Source organism: Tursiops truncatus, chromosome 4 (genome assembly GCF_011762595.2).
Source record: "Tursiops truncatus isolate mTurTru1 chromosome 4, mTurTru1.mat.Y, whole genome shotgun sequence".
Classification (NCBI taxonomy): domain Eukaryota; kingdom Metazoa; phylum Chordata; class Mammalia; order Artiodactyla; family Delphinidae; genus Tursiops; species Tursiops truncatus.
Genome location: NC_047037.1, coordinates 76783521 through 76802775, shown reverse-complemented (window position 1 = coordinate 76802775; position 19255 = coordinate 76783521). Strand labels below are relative to the sequence as shown.

The window sequence follows — 19255 nt, the reverse complement described above, 5'->3', positions numbered from 1 at the left end:
CCTAAAAGTAATGACAACAGCAAAAACATGGCTGCTATGGTTACTCTTCATAAAAATGAAAGTATTTTCTTCCTCAGGGTTAGATAGGTGCTTAAATAAATGTATACTGACAAATATACCAACAATCAAAAAAGAAAGAAGTGTCACATTAGATCAAGAATCCCTTTACTCCAATAAACTGCCTTAGCCAGTTTCACTGAAATAAAGGGCACAGTAATCTTCATTGCTGCCAACCTCGAGGTATAGTGCTGGGCTCCTATACTTACTACTTTCCTTTAAAAACCCATTAGATAATGTCACCCACAAATTCATGGCCTCTGAGACTGGTTAACAAAATTTACCCTTAAGTCACTACAAAATTCTGGCAGTTATTTTCCTATTCTTACATATAAAATACATATATTGGGTTGGCCAAAAAGTTCGTTCGGGTTTTTCTGTAACATGTTATGAAAAACCCAAATGAACTTTCTGGCCAACCTAGAGAGAGAGAGAGAGAGAGAGAGAAAGAGAGAGAGAGAGAGAGAGAGAGAGAGAGAGAGAGAGAGAGAGAGTGTGTGTGTGTGTGTGTGTGTGTGTGTGTGCACGTATATATATATATATGTGTGTATGCATATTTTAACGAGTTTGCAGTTTAGGCCATAATACCCTGTGTATGTCCCACCATGTGCTCTACTACCTACCTGCTAGCTAATTAAAAAATATATATATAATTGGGAAACAACTAGGTAGATAGAACTAATAGATAAATGGACATATATACACTACCAAACGTAAAACAGATAGCTAGTGGGAAGCAGCTGCATAGCACAGGGAGATCAGCTAGGTGGTTTGTGACCACCTAGAGCAGTGGGATAGGGAGGGTGGGAGGGAGGGAGACGCAAGAGGGAAGAGATATGGGAACATATGTATATGTGTAACTGATTCACTTTGTTATAAAGCAGAAACTAACACACCATTGTAAAGCAATTATACTCCAATAAAGATGTTAAAAATAATAATAATTCTGAAAAAAAATTCAGTTTTCTTTTTCTTTTTTTAACACTAGAAACAGAATTTTAATTAATTTTAAACCAAAGTCCAAATTGATCCATTTTAGTCTGTGCTGATAATTAACTTTTTCTGTGCTTCCCACTGCCATGATAACCCATCAACAAACAAGTGCAGGGACCTTCAAGATAGTGGAGGAGTAAGACGTGGAGATCACCTTCCTCCCCACAAATACATCAAAAATACCTCTACATGTGGAACAATGACTACAGAACACCTACTGAACGCTGGCAGAAGACCTCAGACCTCCCAAAAGGCAAGAAAATCCCCACGTACCTGGGTAGGGCAAAAGAAAAAAGAAAAAACAGAGACAAAAGAATAGGGACGGGACCTACACCTCTGGGAGGGAGATGTGAAGGAGGAAAAGTTTCCACACACTAGGAAGCCCCTTCACTGTTGGGGACAGGGGGTGACCAGGGGGGAAGCTTCAGAGCCACGAAGGAGTGCAGCAACAGGGGTGCGGAGGGCAAAGCGGAGAGATTTCTGCACAGAGGATCGGTGCCAACCAGCACTTAGCAGCCTGAGAGGCTTGTCTGCTCACCCGCCGAGGTGGGTGGGGGCTGCGAGCTCAGGCTCAGGCTTTGGAGGTCAGATGCCAGGGAGAGGACTGGGGTTGGCTGCGTGAAGTCAGCCTGAAGGGGGCTAGTGCCCCATAGCTAGCCGGGAGGGAGTCTGGGAAAGAGTCTGAACCTGCCTAAGAGGCAAGAGACCATTGTTTCGGGGTGCGCAAGGAGAGGGGATTCCTGCTCCGTGTGCCCAGAGACAGCAGAGCACTGCCTAAGCGAGCTCCAGAGATGGGCATGAGCCACGACTGTCAGCTTGGACCCCAGAGATGGGCATGTACCGCTAACGCTGCCGCTGCTGTCACCAAGAATCCTACGTGCAAGGGCAGGTCACTACTCACACCCTCCCTGGGAGGCTTTGTAGCATGCCACTGCCAGGGTCCCATGATCCAGGGAAACTTCCCTGGGAGAACACACAGCACACCTGAGGCTGTTGCAATGTCACACTGGCCTCTCCCGCCACATGCTTGGCCCGCATTCCAATTATGACTACTGTACCCCTCCCTCTCCCTGGCCTGAGTGAGCAAGAAAGCCCTAATCAGCTGCTGCTTTAACCCCCTCCTGTCTGGGCAGGGAACAGATGCTTGAGAGGGGCTTACACACAGAGGTGGAGCCAAAACCAAAGCTGAACCCCAGGAGCTGTACAAACAAAGAAGAGAAAGGGAAATTTCTCTGTGCAGCCTCAGAAGCAGTGGAGTAAATCCCCACAATCAACATGATAAACCCTGCATGTTTGGAATACAGGAATAGACAATGAATGTTCCCAAAATTGAGGCGGTGGACTTCGGAGCAACTGTAGACATGGGGTTTGCTTTCTGCGTCTGATTTGTTTTTGGGTTTAGGTTTATCTTAGTTTTTAGTGCTTGTTATCATTGGCGGGTTTGGTTACTCTCTTCCTTTTTATTTTAAAAAAATTTTTTTCCTTTTTTCTCTTTTTGTGAGTGTGTGTATATATGTTACTTCCTGTGATTATTGTCAGTTTAGGTTTGCTTTTACCATTTGTCCAAGGGTTCTGTCTGTTCGTTTTTGTTGTTGTTTGTTTTTGTTTGTTTTCTTTTTATCAGTGTGTGTGTGTGTTTCTTTTTGTGATTTTGTCTGTACAGTTTTGCTTTTACCATTTGATTTGGGGTTCTATCTGTTCATTTTTTTCTGTTGTTTTTTTTCCTTCCTTTTCTTCTGAGCCATGCGGCTGGCAGGGTCTTGGTGCTCTGGCCAGGTGTTAGGCCTGAGCCTCTGAGGTGGGAGAGCCAAGTCCAGGACACTGGACCACCAGAGACCTCCAGGCTCCACATAACATCAATCAGTAAGAGCTCTCAGAGATCTCCATCTCAACACTAAGACCCAGCTCCATACAACAGCCAGCAAGCTCCAGTGCTGGATGCCCCATGCCAAACAACTAGCAAGACAGGAATACAACCCCACTCATTAGCAGAGAGGCTGTCTAAAGTCATAATAAGTTCACAGACACCCCAAAAAACACCATTAGACACGGCCCTGCCCACCAGAAGGACAAGATCCAGCCTCACCCAGCAGAACACAGGCACCAGTCCCCTCCACCAGGGAGCCTACACAGCCACTGAACCAACCTCACCCACTGGGGGCAGACACCAAAAATAATGGGAACTACGAACCTGCAGCCTGTGAAAAGGAGACCACAAACATCACAAGTTAAACAAAATGAGAAGACAGAGAAATATGCAGCAGATGAAGGAGCAAGGTAAAACCCCACCAGACCAAAGAAATGAAGAGGAAATAGGCAGTCTACCTGATAAAGAATTCAGAGTAATGATAGTAAAGATGATCCAAAATCTCAGAAATAGAATGGAGAAAACAGAAGAAACATTCAATAAGGACCTAGAAGAACTAAAGAGCAAACAAACAATGATGAACAACACAATAAATGAAATTAAAAATACTCTAGAAGGAATCAATAACAGAATAACTGAGGCAGAAGAACAGATAAGTGACCTGGAAGATAGAATAGTGGAAATAACTGCCGCAGAGCAGAATAAAGAAAAAAGAATGAAAAGAACTCAGGAGAGTCTCAGAGAACTCTGGGACAACATTAAACACATCAACATTTGAATTATAGGGATCCCAGAAGAAGAAGAGAAAAAGAAAGGGTCTGAGAAAATATTTGAAGAGATTATAGTTGAAAACTTCCATAACATGGGAAAGGAAATAGTCAATCAAGTCCAGGAAGCACAGAGTCCCATACAGGATAAATCAAAGGAAAAACATGCCAAGACACATATTAATCAAACTGTCAAAAATTAAATACAAAGAAAAAACATTAAAAGCAGCAAGGGAAAAGCAACAAAAAACATACAAGGGAATCCCCATAAGGTTAACAGCTGATCTTTCAGCAGAAACTCTGCAAGCCAGAAGGGAAAGACAAGACATGTTTAAAGTGATGATAAGGAAAAACCTACAACCAAGATTACTCTACCCAGCAAGGATCTCATTCAGATTTGATGAAGAAATTAAAAACTTTGCAGACAAGCAAAAGTTAAGAGAATTCAGCACCACCAAACCAGCTTTACAACAAATGCTAAAGGAATTTCTCTAGGCAGGAAACACAAGAGAAGGAAAAGACTTACAAAAAACACATGCAAAACAATTAAGAAAATGGTAATAGGAACATACATGTCGATAATTACCTTAAAAGTAAATGGATTAAATGCTCCAACCAAAAGACACAGACTGGCTCAATGGATACAAAAACAAAACCCGTATATATTCTGCCTACAAGAGACTCACTTCAGACCTAGGGACACATATAGACTGAAAGTTAGGGGATGGAAAAAGATGTTCCATGCAAATGGAAATCAAAAGAAAGCTGGAATAGCAATACTCATATCAGACAAAATAGACTTTAAAATAAAGACTATTACAAGAGACAAAGAAGGACACTACATAATGATCAAGGAATCAATCCAAGAAAAAGATATAACAATCGTAAATATTTATGCACCCAACATAGGAGCACCTCAACACATAAGGCAAATGCTAACAGCCATAAAAGGGGAAATCAACAGTAAAACAATAATAGTAGCGGACTTTAACACCCCACTTTCACCAATGGACAGATCATCCAAAATGAAATAAATAAGGAAACACAAGCTTTAAATGACATATTAGACCAGATAGACTTAATTGATATTTATAGGACATTCCATCCAGAAACAACAGAATAAACTTTCTTCTCAAGTGCACGTGGAACATTCTCCAGGACAGATCATACCTCGGGTCGCAAATCAAAACTCAGTAAATTTAAGAAAATCGAAATCATATCAAGTATCTTTTCCGACCACAATGCTATGAGACTAGATATCAATTACAGTAAAAAAAAAATTGTAAAAAATACAAACACATGGAGGCTAAACAATATGCTACTAAATAACCAAGAGATCACTGAAGAAATCAAAGAGGAAATCAAAAAAATACCTAGAAACAAATGACAATGAAAACATGATGACCCAAAACCTATGGGATGCAGCAAAAGCAGTTCTAAGAGGGAAGTTTATAGCAATACAATCATACCTCAAGAAACAAGAAAAATCTCAAACAACCTACCTTTCTGCATCTCAATAGATGAAGAAAAAGCTTTCGAAAAATTCAACACCAATTTATGATAAAAACTCTCCAGAAAGTGGGCATAGAGGGAACCTACCTCAACGTAATAAAGGCCATATATGACAAACCCACAGCCAACATCATTCTCAATAGTGAAAAACTGAAACCATTTCCTCTAAGATCAGGAAAAAGACAAGGTTGCCCACTCTCACTACTATTATTCAACATAGTTTCAGAAGTTTTAGCCACAGCAATCAAAGAAAAAGAAATAAAGGAATCCAAATCGGAAAAGAAGAAGTAAAGCTGTCACTGTTTGCAGATGACATGATACTACACATAGAGAATCCTAAAGATGCTACCAGAAAACTACTAGAGCTAATCAATGAATTTGGTAAAGTAGCAGGATACAAAATTAATGCACAGAAATCTCTTGCATTCCTATACACTAATGATGAAAAATCTGAAAGAGAAATTATGGAAACACCCTCATTTACAACTGCAACAAAAAGAATAAAATACCTAGGAATAAACCTACCTAAGGAGACAAAAGAACTGTATGCAGAAAACTATAAGACATTGATGAAAGCAATCAAAGATGACACAATCAGATGGAGAGATAGACCATGTTCTTGGATTGGAAGAATCAATATTGTGAAAATGACTATACTACCAAAGCAATCTACAGACTCAACGCAGTCCCTATCAAACTACCAATGTCATTTTTCACAGAACTAGAACAAAAAATTTTACAATTTGTGTGGAAACACAAAAGACCCTGAATAGCCAAAGCAATCTTGAGAAAGGAAAAAGGAGCTAGAGGAATCAGGTTCCCTGACTTCAGACTATAGCACAAAGCTACAGTAATCAAGACAGTATGGTATTGGCACAAAAACAGAAATATAGATCAATGGAACAGGAATAGAAAGCCCAGAGATAAGCCCACACATATATGGCCAACTTATCTTTGAAAAAGGAGGCAAGAATATACAATGGAGAAAAGACAGCCTCTTCGATAAGTGGTGCTGGGAAAACTGGACAGCTACATGTAAAAGAATGAAATTAGAACACTTCCTAACACCATACACAGAAATAAACTCTAAATGGATTAAAAACTTCAATGTAAGGCTTCAATGTAAGGCCAGACACTATAAAACTCTTTGAGGAAAACATAGGCAGAACACTTTATGACATAAACCACAGCAAGATTCTTTTTGACCCACCTCCTAGAGAAATGTGAATAAAAAACAAAAATAAACAAATGGGACCTAATGAAACTTCAAAGCTTTTGCACAGCAAAGGAATCCATAAACAAGTCAAAAGACAACCCTCAGAATGGGAGAAAATATTTGCAAATGAAGCAACTGATAAAGGATTAATCTCCAAAATTTACAAGCAGCTCATGCAGCTCAATATCAAAAAAGGAAACAACCCAATCCAAAAATGAGTAGAAGACCTAAATAGACATTTCTCCAAAGAAGATATACAGATTGCCAACAAACACATGAAAGGATGCTCAACATCACTAATCATTAGAGAAATGCAAATCAAAACCACAATGAGGTATCACCTCACATTGGTCAGAATGGCCATCATCAAAAAATCTACAAACAGTAAATGCTGGATTGGGTGTGGAGAAGAGGGAGCCCTCTTGCTTGTTGGTGGGACTGTAAACTTGATACAGCCACTATGGAGAACAGTATGGAGGTTCCTTAAAAAACTAAAAATAGAATAACCATATGATCCAGCAATCCCACTACTGGGCATATACCCTGAGAAAACCATAATTCTAAAAGAGACGTGTATCACAATGTTCATTGCAGCACTATTTACAATACCCAGGACGTGGAAGCAACCTAAGTGTCATCGACAGATGAATGGATAAAGAAGATGTGGCACATATATACAATGGAATGTTACTCAGCCATAAAAAGAAATGAAACTGAGTTATTTGTACTGAAGTGGATGGACCTAGAGTCTGTCATACAGAGTGAAGTCAGAAAGAGAAAAATAAATACCGTATGCTAACACATATATGGAATGTAAAAAAAATGGTTTTAATGAACCTAGGGATACGACAGGAGTAAAGGCACAGATGTAGAGAATGGACTTGAGGACACAGGAAGGGGGAAGGGTAAGCTGGGACGAAGTGAGAGAGTAGCACTGACATATATACATTACCAAATGTAAAATAGATAGCTAGTGGGAAGCAGCTGCACGGCACAGGGAGATCAGCTTGGTACTTTGTGACCACCTAGAGAGGTGGGATAGGGAGGGTGGGAGGGAGATGCAAGAGGGAGGGGATATGGGGATATATGCATACATATAGCTGATTCAGTTTTTTATACAGCAGAAACTAACACAGCATTGTAAAGCAATTATACTCCAATAAAGATGTTAAAAAACTAGTGTGACAGGAAGAACTGGATGGGCTCAGTGGCAGAGGCTGGGCTTTCAGACCAAGGAGAGCTGGTCCTCCTGCCCTACCAGCCTGTCTATCATACCAGTACCTGCTCCACTGGAACCTGAGTCATGGACTCAGACAGCAACTTCCTGCCTGGATTCTGGACACTTCTGTGTCCTCCTGGCCCTGTGCACTGAATCCTGTCTCTCGTCATTTTCTTTTTATTCACCATTTTAATTTGTTCTGTGGTCAAGTGGCCCTCTTTTTTTTGTAGCTGATTTACTCCCTTTGATGTATATACTAAACAGTTTTTTATCTCTATACAAATACCATGACTAAGAATAAGAAAGTATTATGAAAAGTATTGAAGGACTATATAAATGAAAAGAATATAACTATTATTGCTTTTAAGTGGGGAATATTAAATAAAAGTGCTTTGAAGAAAACATAAAGCTTTCATAATGGTCTGAGCTATTCATGAGATGGAAATTCATTTTACAAAGGAGGAAGTTGAGGTGGAGTGAAATCAAGTGATTTGCCCAAGAACCCAGAGTTAGTTTGTGGCACAGCCAGAAAAGAAATCAAGTTCAACACAATTTCTATAGTTCATGTTGCTTTAACTGAACTGAATTATATCTAGCAAATATGCAAAGATTTATTTACTGCTAGCATCCCTCAAAATGTCAATGGAGATGGTAGAAGTGGCATCTGTGACCCATATACTCTACCATTAAGTTAAATTCTCTGCCAACAATACTCATACTCAAACCACTTTTTTGTCCATACTGTTGTATATCTTGCTCAATTTCACTCTTAAACTTTTTAAACTTATTTTTTTGAATTAAAAATATATCTGTCTTATGTTTTCTATAAGAAATACCTAGAGGTTTTATCTACTTTATTAGCCTGAGAGTTGTTTAAAGCCAAAACTATGTGTATTCCTTATATACCCAAAGCATCTCAAATCGAACTTAACATCCTATAGTGACTTACATTATTTCCCTTCATAATTCACAAAAGTTTTGAATCTGCTCTATCTCTGATGTGGCAGTAGGCCCAAATGTACATATAGCCAAGAACTCTTCCAAGGTGGAATTTCATCCTTGTGGACTTATCACTCCTTATATATTCTATATCCAAAGTGATCTAATTGACATTTACAGAACATTACACACTACAACTGAGGAGTTCACATTCAGGTAACGGGGAGTCTTTGCTTTTGCATGGTACCATGTTAAATGAAATCTGTATATATCAAAAGCTTTACATGTCCCTGATATCCATGAATTTCAGTTAAGACAGCACTGTGCAAAGCAAGGACAGCTTGTAATGGACCATTCACCACTATAAAACATATGGAGTGCCACAAAACAAGTCTGAAAATACTTCAAAGGACTGAAATGACAGAGTATGTTATCTGACATGACAGAATTAAATTAGAAACTGATAACAATAAAACAGCAAGAAAACCCTCAAATATTTCGAAACTAAGCAACAAACTTCTAAATGATCCATAGGTTAAAAAAAAAAAAAAAAAAAGTACATATAGCATCCAGCATAATTCACCCAAGAAATACTTGTTGGATTGAAATGAACCCAAATGTTGAGGTTGAAACATTTTGACTAGAGAGGATCTGAAGGAGCATATATTCTTCTTCACCATTGGAGCTACTGAGAAAAGCCTTGGGCCTAAAGAACAATACTTTCTTCCACTACTGATTTAAGTAGAAAGTATGTTTTAGGAAAATGTTATGGAAATAAATGTCTATGGGTGATGGTCAAAACTGAGTAGTAAAACAGATCCTTCAAAAAGCATATTGTCATACAATATGCTTCAGTCAGCACTTTAAAAATTTCAAATGTAGAGATTTTCTTTTTTTTGGTTGTAGCTTTCAAAATGTTTGAATCCATTACTCTAATTGTACTTTCAGCCAAATATTGCACACCTGAAAAAACAATGTGGAACATCGTCTCAAGAATTAACTTGTTTTGGCTACAAAACAAAAAACCCTAAATAAATACATATACCTTAGATGCGTTGATGAAACATGTTTGCAATTGCCTCCCCAAAACCAGAAAATTTTCTACAGCTGATGGAAGCAATTCATTGTAAAATTCCTCTGCATCTTCTCCTGGTTCCAAACCCACACAGCAATGGCTGAAATAAGAGCACAAGTTTGTAATTCAGTTTGTGCTAATTATAAATTTTAGATGAATGCTAAAGCTTCTATAGACACCATGCCTTAATGAGAATTTTTAGTATCTTTCTTTTGTTGCCAAGCCAATAAAGAACTTTTACAGGAAAATTAGTGTAACGACTTTCTTAACAAGTAACAAGTAAACAGTGGTGTGGATTTTGCCTGTACTTAGAGCTAGGCCTTACCTGTCCTAAAAACTTACTTGTCAATCCTTCAGGAAACAAAATACACTTGGCTCACAATAAAGAGAAAGAGGCAAGTTTTCAGTGAAGGGGCTACACACACTCTAAAAGCAATAGAATACCATTCAAGAGTAACATATGTGTTAACTGATACATTTTACACATCAGATAGCTGAAAAATAGCTAGGGTAGCATTAGTCTACAAGGGACAGATAATCAATTTTTCCCAACAGATCTACTTTCCTAAAATCTGAAAAATATCTGACTGCACATTCCCTAGATCAGAAGAGGAGACAGCAAAAAGTCTAGTAGGAACAGTTTACAATATACATTGAAAGAGAGAAGGTTATTTAGAGAAATGGGTCCTCTTGAAACCACACATAAAGTCACCCCCTGGATACGAAACGAGTATATTCAAAAGCCTCAACGGTAAGAATTATTTGTACAGACTAATACCAAAAAAAGTCCCCAATCCAAGAATGGTCTCTATGTGTGTACTCTAATAAGTAAGTATCGATGTTAGAGGCTTGTGCAGACACTGATAAGCAACAGTGACTACATACTGAGTACACTAAAAACTGACTAATGCTCAGTGTCTTTTTTTTTTTTGCGTATCACTTCCTAAGGTCAATAGACTTACACTCACATGTACCAGTTTCTCTTTTCCCTTTGGTTTCTAAAGTTAATTAAGAGTACTATTTTCATTGAAAATAATAAATGAAATACATTTTTTGTACGTTCACAAACATGGGGATTTCTTAAGACTTGGAGTCCACTTCTGAGAGCCTAGCTCCATCAATATTTCCATGAGCTAACATATCTAACAACACAAAGACATAAGGCTTTATTTACTTAAGGAAATAATTAATCTTGAAAATTAAGGTATTAAAAAATATTACATGTGTTAACTGTTTTTCCTAACTGTATACCTTGAATCTGGCCTTTATCTATCTATGTTTAATTATAAGCAGTTTCAAAAGCTACGATCCAACTAGTACTGCGCATTTTCAGTTACTTAATTAGGAAGTGGCTTAGACACTGAGAACACCTGATTTATTTTATTGCCTCCTATATGAAAAAAGATTTTGATCTTTTTCTCAAAATTTCTAGCATGGCTGATCTAGCATCTACTGATCAGTAAATGCTGCTTCTAAATTTATTGACATGATTTGGGTTACTTAATGAAATATACAGTTGAGACAGCTATACCAATACACTGTGAAATTAAGTTTCTGTATCTCTTCTTCTGCAGCCCTTTGCTTATGCCTTTCATTTCAGCACCTATTTCATTCTGCCTTGTATGATAAATCCACATGACTGTCATCCCATGTCTACTGTAAGTTTTTCCAGTATAAAGCCAGTGCCTTAATCTATTTATTTCTTCAATATTCTTTAGTCTTTAGTCTATTAGGCCCTTGGGATTCAGTGGTGAGCACAAGATCACCATCTTCGTAGAGCTTATGGAGTGAAATTGACAGTGAAATATTCACAAATACAGTTAGGAATAATAATATATAGTATGAAGGAAAAGTACATCCATAACATACCATGGGATGCCAATGCTTGTTAGCCAGATGAAGCAAAGAAAGCAAATGTTGAAATTAAGAATCTACTCAGGCTTCCCTGGTGGCGCAGTGGTTGAGAGTTCGCCTGCCGAAGCAGGCGACACGGGTTCGTGCCCCGGTCCGGGAAGATCCCACATGCCACGGGGCGGCTGGGCCCGTGAGCCATGGCCGCTAAGCCTGCGTGTCCGGAGCCTGTGCTCCGCAATGGGAGAGGCCACAACAGGGAGAGGCTCGCGTACCGCAAAAAAAAAAAAAAAAAAAAGAATCTACTACTATATCCCTTAACAACAAGCTGATTTATTGTTCATTTTACCTTAATATCTGTGTAAGCTGGGAAATTGTAGTCCAACCACCCTGGATTCGAGAACAATCTTGACTGAGGACCAAGAGGCAATACTGAATGAGATCATAACAATATATATCTTGTTTGACTTTCTTCAACTCTGAGCTTCCAAAAGGTGTGTTGTTTATTATTTCTAAGGCAAAAGGAAATAAGATATACTTATTTTTGCTCAATAAATCCAAGAGTTATCCGTATTTTTATAGGTTGAATAATGACTAAAAATACATTAAAAAGGAAAAAGAAATCACTGCTTTATCACAGTGTTAAGATTTCACTGAACAAATTAAAAACAAATGCTAAAATTGTACCCATGATGGAATTTGTTTTGTTAAAGTGTCAGCCGATCACAAAAAGATTTTCTTACCTTTTAACTTCAACAGTATAACAGGGACATTCTGCTCAGGACTTATTGCAACTTCAGCAGCTAGAGATAAGATCCTTGGGTCTCTACCCATTGGCTTCATTTCTCATACCACCTATATTTGACAAAATCAGAAAAATAAAGGTCAACAGCCTAAAACATTCACCCCCTAAATAATGTTTGAAATATAAATGACAGCAGCTTTGCTTGGTTCAAGAAGTGAAGGGTAGATTTTTCTCATTTCTTCCTTATAGGGAGAAATTGGTTTTTCCAACTAGTGTACCTCTAAAAGAGCTAAAGACCCTTATACCATACTGTAACAGCTACACTAGGTACTGTTTATTGTGCACTCTCTAAGAGTCAGAAACTGTGCTTGGTGCTTCACATTCACTCTCCCTAATCTGCACAACAATCCTAGGTTAGGAGTTAATTTTCTTTCATCATAAAAGAGAAACCGAGTGTGCAGAAATGAGCTAATACAGGCCTAAGACTGATATCTTTTTTAAAGGTCTTCTTACAAGGTTGGCCCTTGCCTGGTGTCTAGGAACTTGGATTTCAGGAGGGTTTCCACCAATTTCCTAGTATGACTGGCTCACTGGGCCTAAACTTTGTAAAAACAATGTGGTTTATGTTGAACACCTGCTTTCCTTCCTGAAGTCTGGAATTCTGATATGCGGTAGCAGAGGATGCCTACATGACCATCTCCAATAAAGACTCTTGTCACTGAGTCTCCAGTGAGCATCCCTGGTAAACAACACTTCAACGTGTTACTACAACTCACTGAAGGAGGAATTAAGCATGTCCTATGTGACTCCGCTGGGAGAGGACTCTTGGAAGTTTGCACCTGTTCTCCTCTGAATTTCACCTCATCTGCCTTCTCCCTTTGACGATTTTTCTTTGTATCCTTTTAGTGTAATAAATCATAGCTATGATTATGATTATATCCTGAGAACTATGAGCCCTCCTAGCAAATTACTAAACCTGGAGTTGGTCCTGGGGATTCCCAACACACAATTCAGAAATGTTATTATAAGATAACCAAAGCTTGTTTATAAATAGCATAGTGAATAAATCAATTATCTTAAAAAAATCCACATCCCAATTCAATTTGTTGCTAAAACTTTTCTTTAAAAAATTTAAAGAAAATTAAATTCTTTTAATTAAGGCATTCAAAGCTCAAAGATACCATTTTTAAAAAAGTATAATCTTAACTTATTTATAATAAACACTAACATATATTAAGTGCTTACTATGAATTAAGCACTGTGCTAAGTGCTTTCATATGCATCATCTCATTTAATCCTCACAACAGGACTATGAGGTAGAGCCTTTAATCACCTACATTTTACAGATTAAAAAAAAGTAAAGTTTGAAGAAGTTAAGAAACTTGTCACGGTTCCACCAGCATGTGGTGGAGTCAGTATTCAAATCCAGATCAGTATGAATCCAATTTCCATTACAATGTTCATTATATTCCTTCCCACATAAAAGAGTAAAGAAACACAAAACATATTCCCAAATAACCTACTTCTCACTTTTTAAGCTATTATTCTTCATAACTGGCACCACAGTTCACCCTTTATATTAAAGAGTTGGGGACTTCCCTGGTGGTCCAGTAGTAAAGAATCCACCTTCCAATGCAGGGCATGCAAGTTCGATCCCTGGTTGGGGAACTAAGATCCCACAAGCCGTGGGGCAACTAAGCCCACACACCACAACTACTGAGCCCACACGCCTCAACTAGAGAGCCCGTGTGCCGCAAACTACAGAGCCCACACGCTCTGCAGCCCACGCCACAATGAGAGAGAAAATGTGCAGGCCATGACTAGAGAGAAGCCTGCATGCCGGCACGAAGAGCTTCCGTGCCGCAACGAAAGATCCCACATGTTGCAACTAAGACTTGATGCAGCCAAAAATAAGGTAAATAAATAAATAAAATATTTAAAAAAAAAAGAGTTGGCCATAATACAGGATCCAAAAATCATTCCTTTTTAGGTAAAATACAGATCATTAAAAAACAAGTTTTCTGGAAACATTTTTAAAGAAAGCCCAGCACAACTCTTGGCACATAAACTTTCTAGGAGAGTGGATATAGTTATCTCATTCTTTCCAATGGCTGCATTATGCTATGTTTCCTTTGTAAGAGAGTATCAAAATATATTTAAACATCTCCTCTACTGGAAGTCATTCAGAGTGTATGCTAGTACAAGCAATGCTGCAATGAATATCAAAGTATATGTCTTAGGTACTCATGATAGTACTCTGTGGGATGAATTTTTCCCTTGCAGTCAGATGGCTGGGTGGCAGGACACATATTTTAAAATTTTTGATTAGATACCAAATTTTTCTCCAAAATGGGTGTTCCAATTTATACTTCCACCAACAATGTATGAGGGTGCTCGCTTTACTATGCCTTCAATAGTACCTAATGTTATATTTTATATTTTTGTCAATCCGCTAGGTGAAAAATGGTATCATCTTGTTTTGGTTTTTTTGTTTTTTATTTTGCGGTACGCGGGTCTCTCACAGTCGTGGCCTCTCCCGTTGCGGAGCACAGGCTCCGGATGAGCGGGCCCAGCCGCTCCGCGGCATGTGGGATCTTCCCGGACCGGGGCACAAGCCCGCGTCCCCTGCACCAGCAGGCGGACCCTCAACCACTGCGCCACCAGGGAAGCCCAATCATCTTGTTTTAATTTCTATTTCTTTATTAGGGAGGTTCAGCACGTTGCATGTTCACTGGCCATTTATTCTTTTATATATTTTCTCTTCACATCCCTCAACAATTTTTCTATTGGCTTATCTTATTCTTTTGTAGAAGCTTTAAGTTTTTCATACATGGATATACACCCTTTATCTTTTATATTGGCTATAAACACTTTATCCTCATCTGTCGTTTATTTATTAAAGCTTGATTATGGTTTTACCGTAGTTTTACAATTTTTATGTAGTCAAGTATAACAATCTTCCCTCTATGACTTTGCCTTTGGTGTCATGCTTAGAAAGGTCCTCCCTACCCTAAGAGCTAAAATATAATCTAATTTTTTCTACTGTTTTTATTATTTTGTTTTACTTATATCTTCAAAAACATACTTTATTTATATCTTCAATACAAATGTAAGTTATTTTTGTGAGTGGTTTAAGATAGGAAGCTATAACGTCAGATGAGGTTACAGATTGGTGTAAAAAGAACAAATGCACATAGCTATCATAAATTTCTGAGATAATTTATCATGAATGGATACAAGAGAAGCAATCTGAAATGTCACTTGGGTATATTTTTAGATTCTATTTAGTCCATTAGTCTATTTGTTTCTTCCTGGGCTAGTACAACATATTTCATTTAGATGTATGTTTAGAGAAAATTCACATTAGAAGGTAAGCTTCACAAGGGCAAAACTCATACCATCCTTGGTGGCTGCCTTCTTACCTCTTTGGTTCACTGTTATATTCCCAGAGGCTAAACTAGCACTTGGCACGTGGTAGGTACTTAGTATTTATATATGTTGAAACAATGAATAAATGCACAAACTTTGGGTATTCCAAAACCTCAACTTCTTGATGCTCTGCTTTTTTCCTGGTTATAAATGGAAACCTCAGACTTCCGGTTGAAAGCCTTTTTAAAGTAAAATAGATTCACAACACTGTTTCTCCCCTCTGGCTAATATAATAAAACATCACTAAAACATCATCACCACCACCAAACATGCGTAGGGCTCTATGATAGACCCAAGGTTCACAAAGATTTTATATAGGACGGATTTCCTGCTCACATTCTGGTTAGGAAAGAAAAGTATACACACAGACCTATATACGCACATATGTAAAATAAAATAATTATGTAAAATACATTACATGCCAAATAGGTGACACAGATGATAAGAATAAAGACCACAGAGTCAGAGGACAGGGTTTCCATGAACAAGCTTTCTTACCTGTAAACAAAATAATAATTCCTACCTCCTAGAGTAATTCAAGGTTTAGAAAAGAAGGCAACCACCAAAGATGGCCCTAAAATGTTGCATGACAGTAAAGTCTCAGAAATAATAACCATTCAGAGAGCTTTTACTTTATCCCATGAATTGTTTTCAATGCTTTCTTGTCCTAATTTAATCCTCTCAACAACTGTAAGGTATAATAAGTACTATTATTTTTTCCTCCCATTTTAATGATCAGTATCCTTAACTTTGGTTTGCACAAAGTCACACTGTACAGAGTATGAAGCTGGGGTTCAAACCCAAAGATTCTGGCTTTAGAACCCGAGCGCTTAACTACCTCAGGGAACAGTCTTAGTCCGCCTTAAAAGAGTAGAATTTGGACAAGCGGATAGGCTGCGAGAGACACATTCATCTACCTGCCTGGAACAATAAATTACAAACCTGGCGACGGTAGCAGTTAAGTAAGAAAGTTTTCGGATTACGTAATTACCCTGAAAAACCACCGTTATGGCAACCATTTGTAAACCTTCTCTTGGATGCTTCTCTTCTAATACAGCACTTCTCTCATCTTTACCCTTAAACTCACGAACTTTTGACAGAAAAAATGAAAAAAAAGACAATTATTTTTCAATTATTAATGCTATTACCCTGCTGCCAGAGCACAAGGTCTGGCCTTGATCTTTTGGGAATTCGGTCTTCAGGGCCGTGCCGTTACCGCCGCCACAGATCACTGTGAAGAAGATAAAGAAGGTAACCCAATGGATTCCAGCTGCAAGTAATCCTAAATATCTGCAGTTCCAAACTCTGAAACTTTTTTACCCGCCCCACTTCACCCTCCTCCCTCTATCCCAGTCCTTATACCACCAGGAACTTCCTCTGGAACATAAGGTCAAAAAACGATTGCTGAGGCAACGGCGTCGCCTTCAGTCAGGTCTACCGACCGCGTCTCTGAGGCCACGGGCGTCTCTACTCCGGATTCTAGAGCCGGCTTTCGTGCTATCTGGCCTTGGACAAGACATCAGGCCTAGTGCCCAGGCTCCGCCCCTCCCCCGCCTCAGTTTCCACACCAGATCTCCACAGAAAAGGCGTGGAGCAGGCCGATTCTCCCTTTAAGAGCTCCTACAAGACGGGTCGCTTGGTCCAGAAGCCTGCGGTCCGGGCCTCCCGGTATCCCGGGGCACCCTCCTTCCCCAGCCGCCCAGTCAGGACGGCTACCTCAGTCCTGCTTCACGCTGCTCCGCCGAATAACCCCGCCCCCACCGCGCACCTCAGAAACGCGGCGTGCCGGGGTCTGCGTGCGTCGCAACGTGGGAAATGGAGCCTGGCTGCAGGACCAGGAGCCTCGGGGCCAAGGGGCGGGGCGCCAATCTCCAGGAGGCCAATCAGCACGCGAGAGGCCGGGTGGGACCGCGCTTGTCGGCCGCGGGGCGGAGGCTATGGTGGTCACGCCCGCGGCGGCCGAGCGCCTGTTCTTCAGGCTGAGTTGGCAGAGGGTAGTGAGCGTCGGTGGCCGAGGCAGAGTTGGAGCCAGAGGAGAATGATGAATGGAATCGCGGGAACTTCGCATATTGACAGTCGCGAGCGGGTTCTCAAGTTAGGGGAGAGTTTTGAGAAGCAGCCGCGCTGCGCCTTCCACACTGTGCGCTGTGAGTGAGGACGACCCCCGGGGAAACTGGGGGGAGCTCTGGGTATGGGGGTGCGGAAGCACAACTCTCTCCAAGTCGTGTTCGAACAGAGGCCCCCACCCCTTATTCTATGGGAGAATGCGGTGCCCAGCGCGACCCGCTGCCCTGTCCGGAGTGCTAGGGGACCGGTGGAAGCAGCCTGGTCGAGCAGGTGTGGGTAATTCTGAGCAGAGAGATTTAGGTAAGACCAGCAGGTAGAAAGGGACGCTTTGTGGAGGAGGTCTACAGGGGTGACTATGGGTGGAGGCAGACGTGACTGGCGGATCATGCAGAGGTGGTAAGGAAAGTATACAGTTGACCCTTGAACAACGCAGGGGTTAGGGACGTCGACCCCGCGCAGTGGAAAATCCACGGACTGCTATCTCTGCCTCAAAAACGAAGGAATCGATACATGACTCACCCAAGATCCCGAAGCTGAAGCCGTTTGGGTAGAATCAGGACTCAAACTCTGTAGTTTTTTTCATTACACGTATTGTGATCTCTAATGGAACACAGACTTTTCCCCACACTTCGTTAATTTAAAGATCTGTAAGATGAAAATACAGATACTCTATTTAATGGAAAAAATCCTCATGTAAGTGGACCCGTGCGGTGCAGACCGGTGCGTGTTATTCAAGGAACAGCTGTAATAAGGTGACAAATGGAAGGGGGCAAAGGGAAATGGGAAGGGAAAATGCCTTTAGGTTGGTAGGGAAACATTCTCTCCCTTCTTAACTTTTGGTGTCTGGCTGATGAAAATGCCTTTAGGTTGGTAGGAAAACATTCTCTCCTTTCTTCACTTTCGGTGTCTGACTGATGAGGGTTCTTATTTACTGTGTTCCTGGAGAAATATTCTGGACGATTCTAATAATCTGTATCTCTTTTGGACCCCTGATTTCATTCAGTCACTTATCAAATACTGATTATCACTGTACTGAAGGGTGTGTTATGAATTTATTAGATATTTACCCCCTGTGATTTCTCCTTTTGGTTTCCCTTTGTCCTCTGGAACTAGTTTTGATACATTTTTCTCTTTTATGTTATTGAGGCTACCTCAGTTCTGCTTCAATAGTTGGATGCTTTAATAGTTGGATGGTGTAGATTCCAGGAAGGAAAATATAGTATATTATGATTTGGTATGTAAAACATTCATTTTTTGCATAATAGCCCTCATAGAATTATAGAGTGGGAAGGAAACTTTGAGATCATTGAATCATAACCTCTTATTTTTCTGTGGCCAAATTGTAAAGTAGGTATTTTTTCACTTCCTCTTTCTAGCCCTGCCCTTCCTTAGTGTCTCATCATTCCACCCTTCTCAGTCATTCTGTCCTTAGACTGTTCAGAGATCTTTATGGTTTTTACTCTGAAGTGTTCCATGTTTCAATTGAAACTCACATTCTCCAAAAGTTTACTTAAGTTG

At 39.7% G+C, this 19255-nt stretch overlaps 2 protein-coding genes across 9 annotated transcripts in view; one reads left to right on the top strand and one right to left on the bottom strand.

Annotated features, from left to right (window-relative positions):
• Positions 1 to 17516, bottom strand: part of IQCB1 (IQ motif containing B1) — a 48074-nt gene extending 30558 nt beyond the window's left edge. For 3 of the 7 annotated variants that reach the window (XM_019923041.3, XM_033855774.2, XM_033855775.2), the window contains exons 1-5: positions 17387 to 17516; positions 16819 to 16901; positions 12240 to 12351; positions 11846 to 12008; positions 9616 to 9745 (exon numbers count right to left, since the gene is read on the bottom strand). In XM_019923041.3, coding sequence (XP_019778600.1) covers positions 9616 to 9745; positions 11846 to 12008; positions 12240 to 12339 — 393 coding nt within the window. In that variant the 5' untranslated portion in view covers positions 12340 to 12351; positions 16819 to 16901; positions 17387 to 17516. Of the gene's footprint in view, positions 1 to 9615; positions 9746 to 11845; positions 12009 to 12239; positions 12352 to 16661; positions 16753 to 16818; positions 16902 to 17032; positions 17353 to 17386 lie in introns of those variants that run through there. The other 4 variants (XM_073804178.1, XM_019923042.3, XM_019923040.3 and 1 more) reach the window with 4 other exon arrangements.
• A 129-nt stretch (positions 17517 to 17645) lies between these two features.
• The window catches only part of EAF2 (ELL associated factor 2), a 48994-nt gene continuing 47384 nt past the window's right edge, over positions 17646 to 19255 (top strand). The window contains exon 1 of one of the 2 annotated variants that reach the window (XM_073804176.1): positions 17646 to 17817. In XM_073804176.1, coding sequence (XP_073660277.1) covers positions 17709 to 17817 — 109 coding nt within the window. In that variant the 5' untranslated portion in view covers positions 17646 to 17708. The remainder of the gene's footprint in view (positions 17818 to 19255) is intronic. The other variant, XM_019922611.3, reaches the window with a different exon arrangement.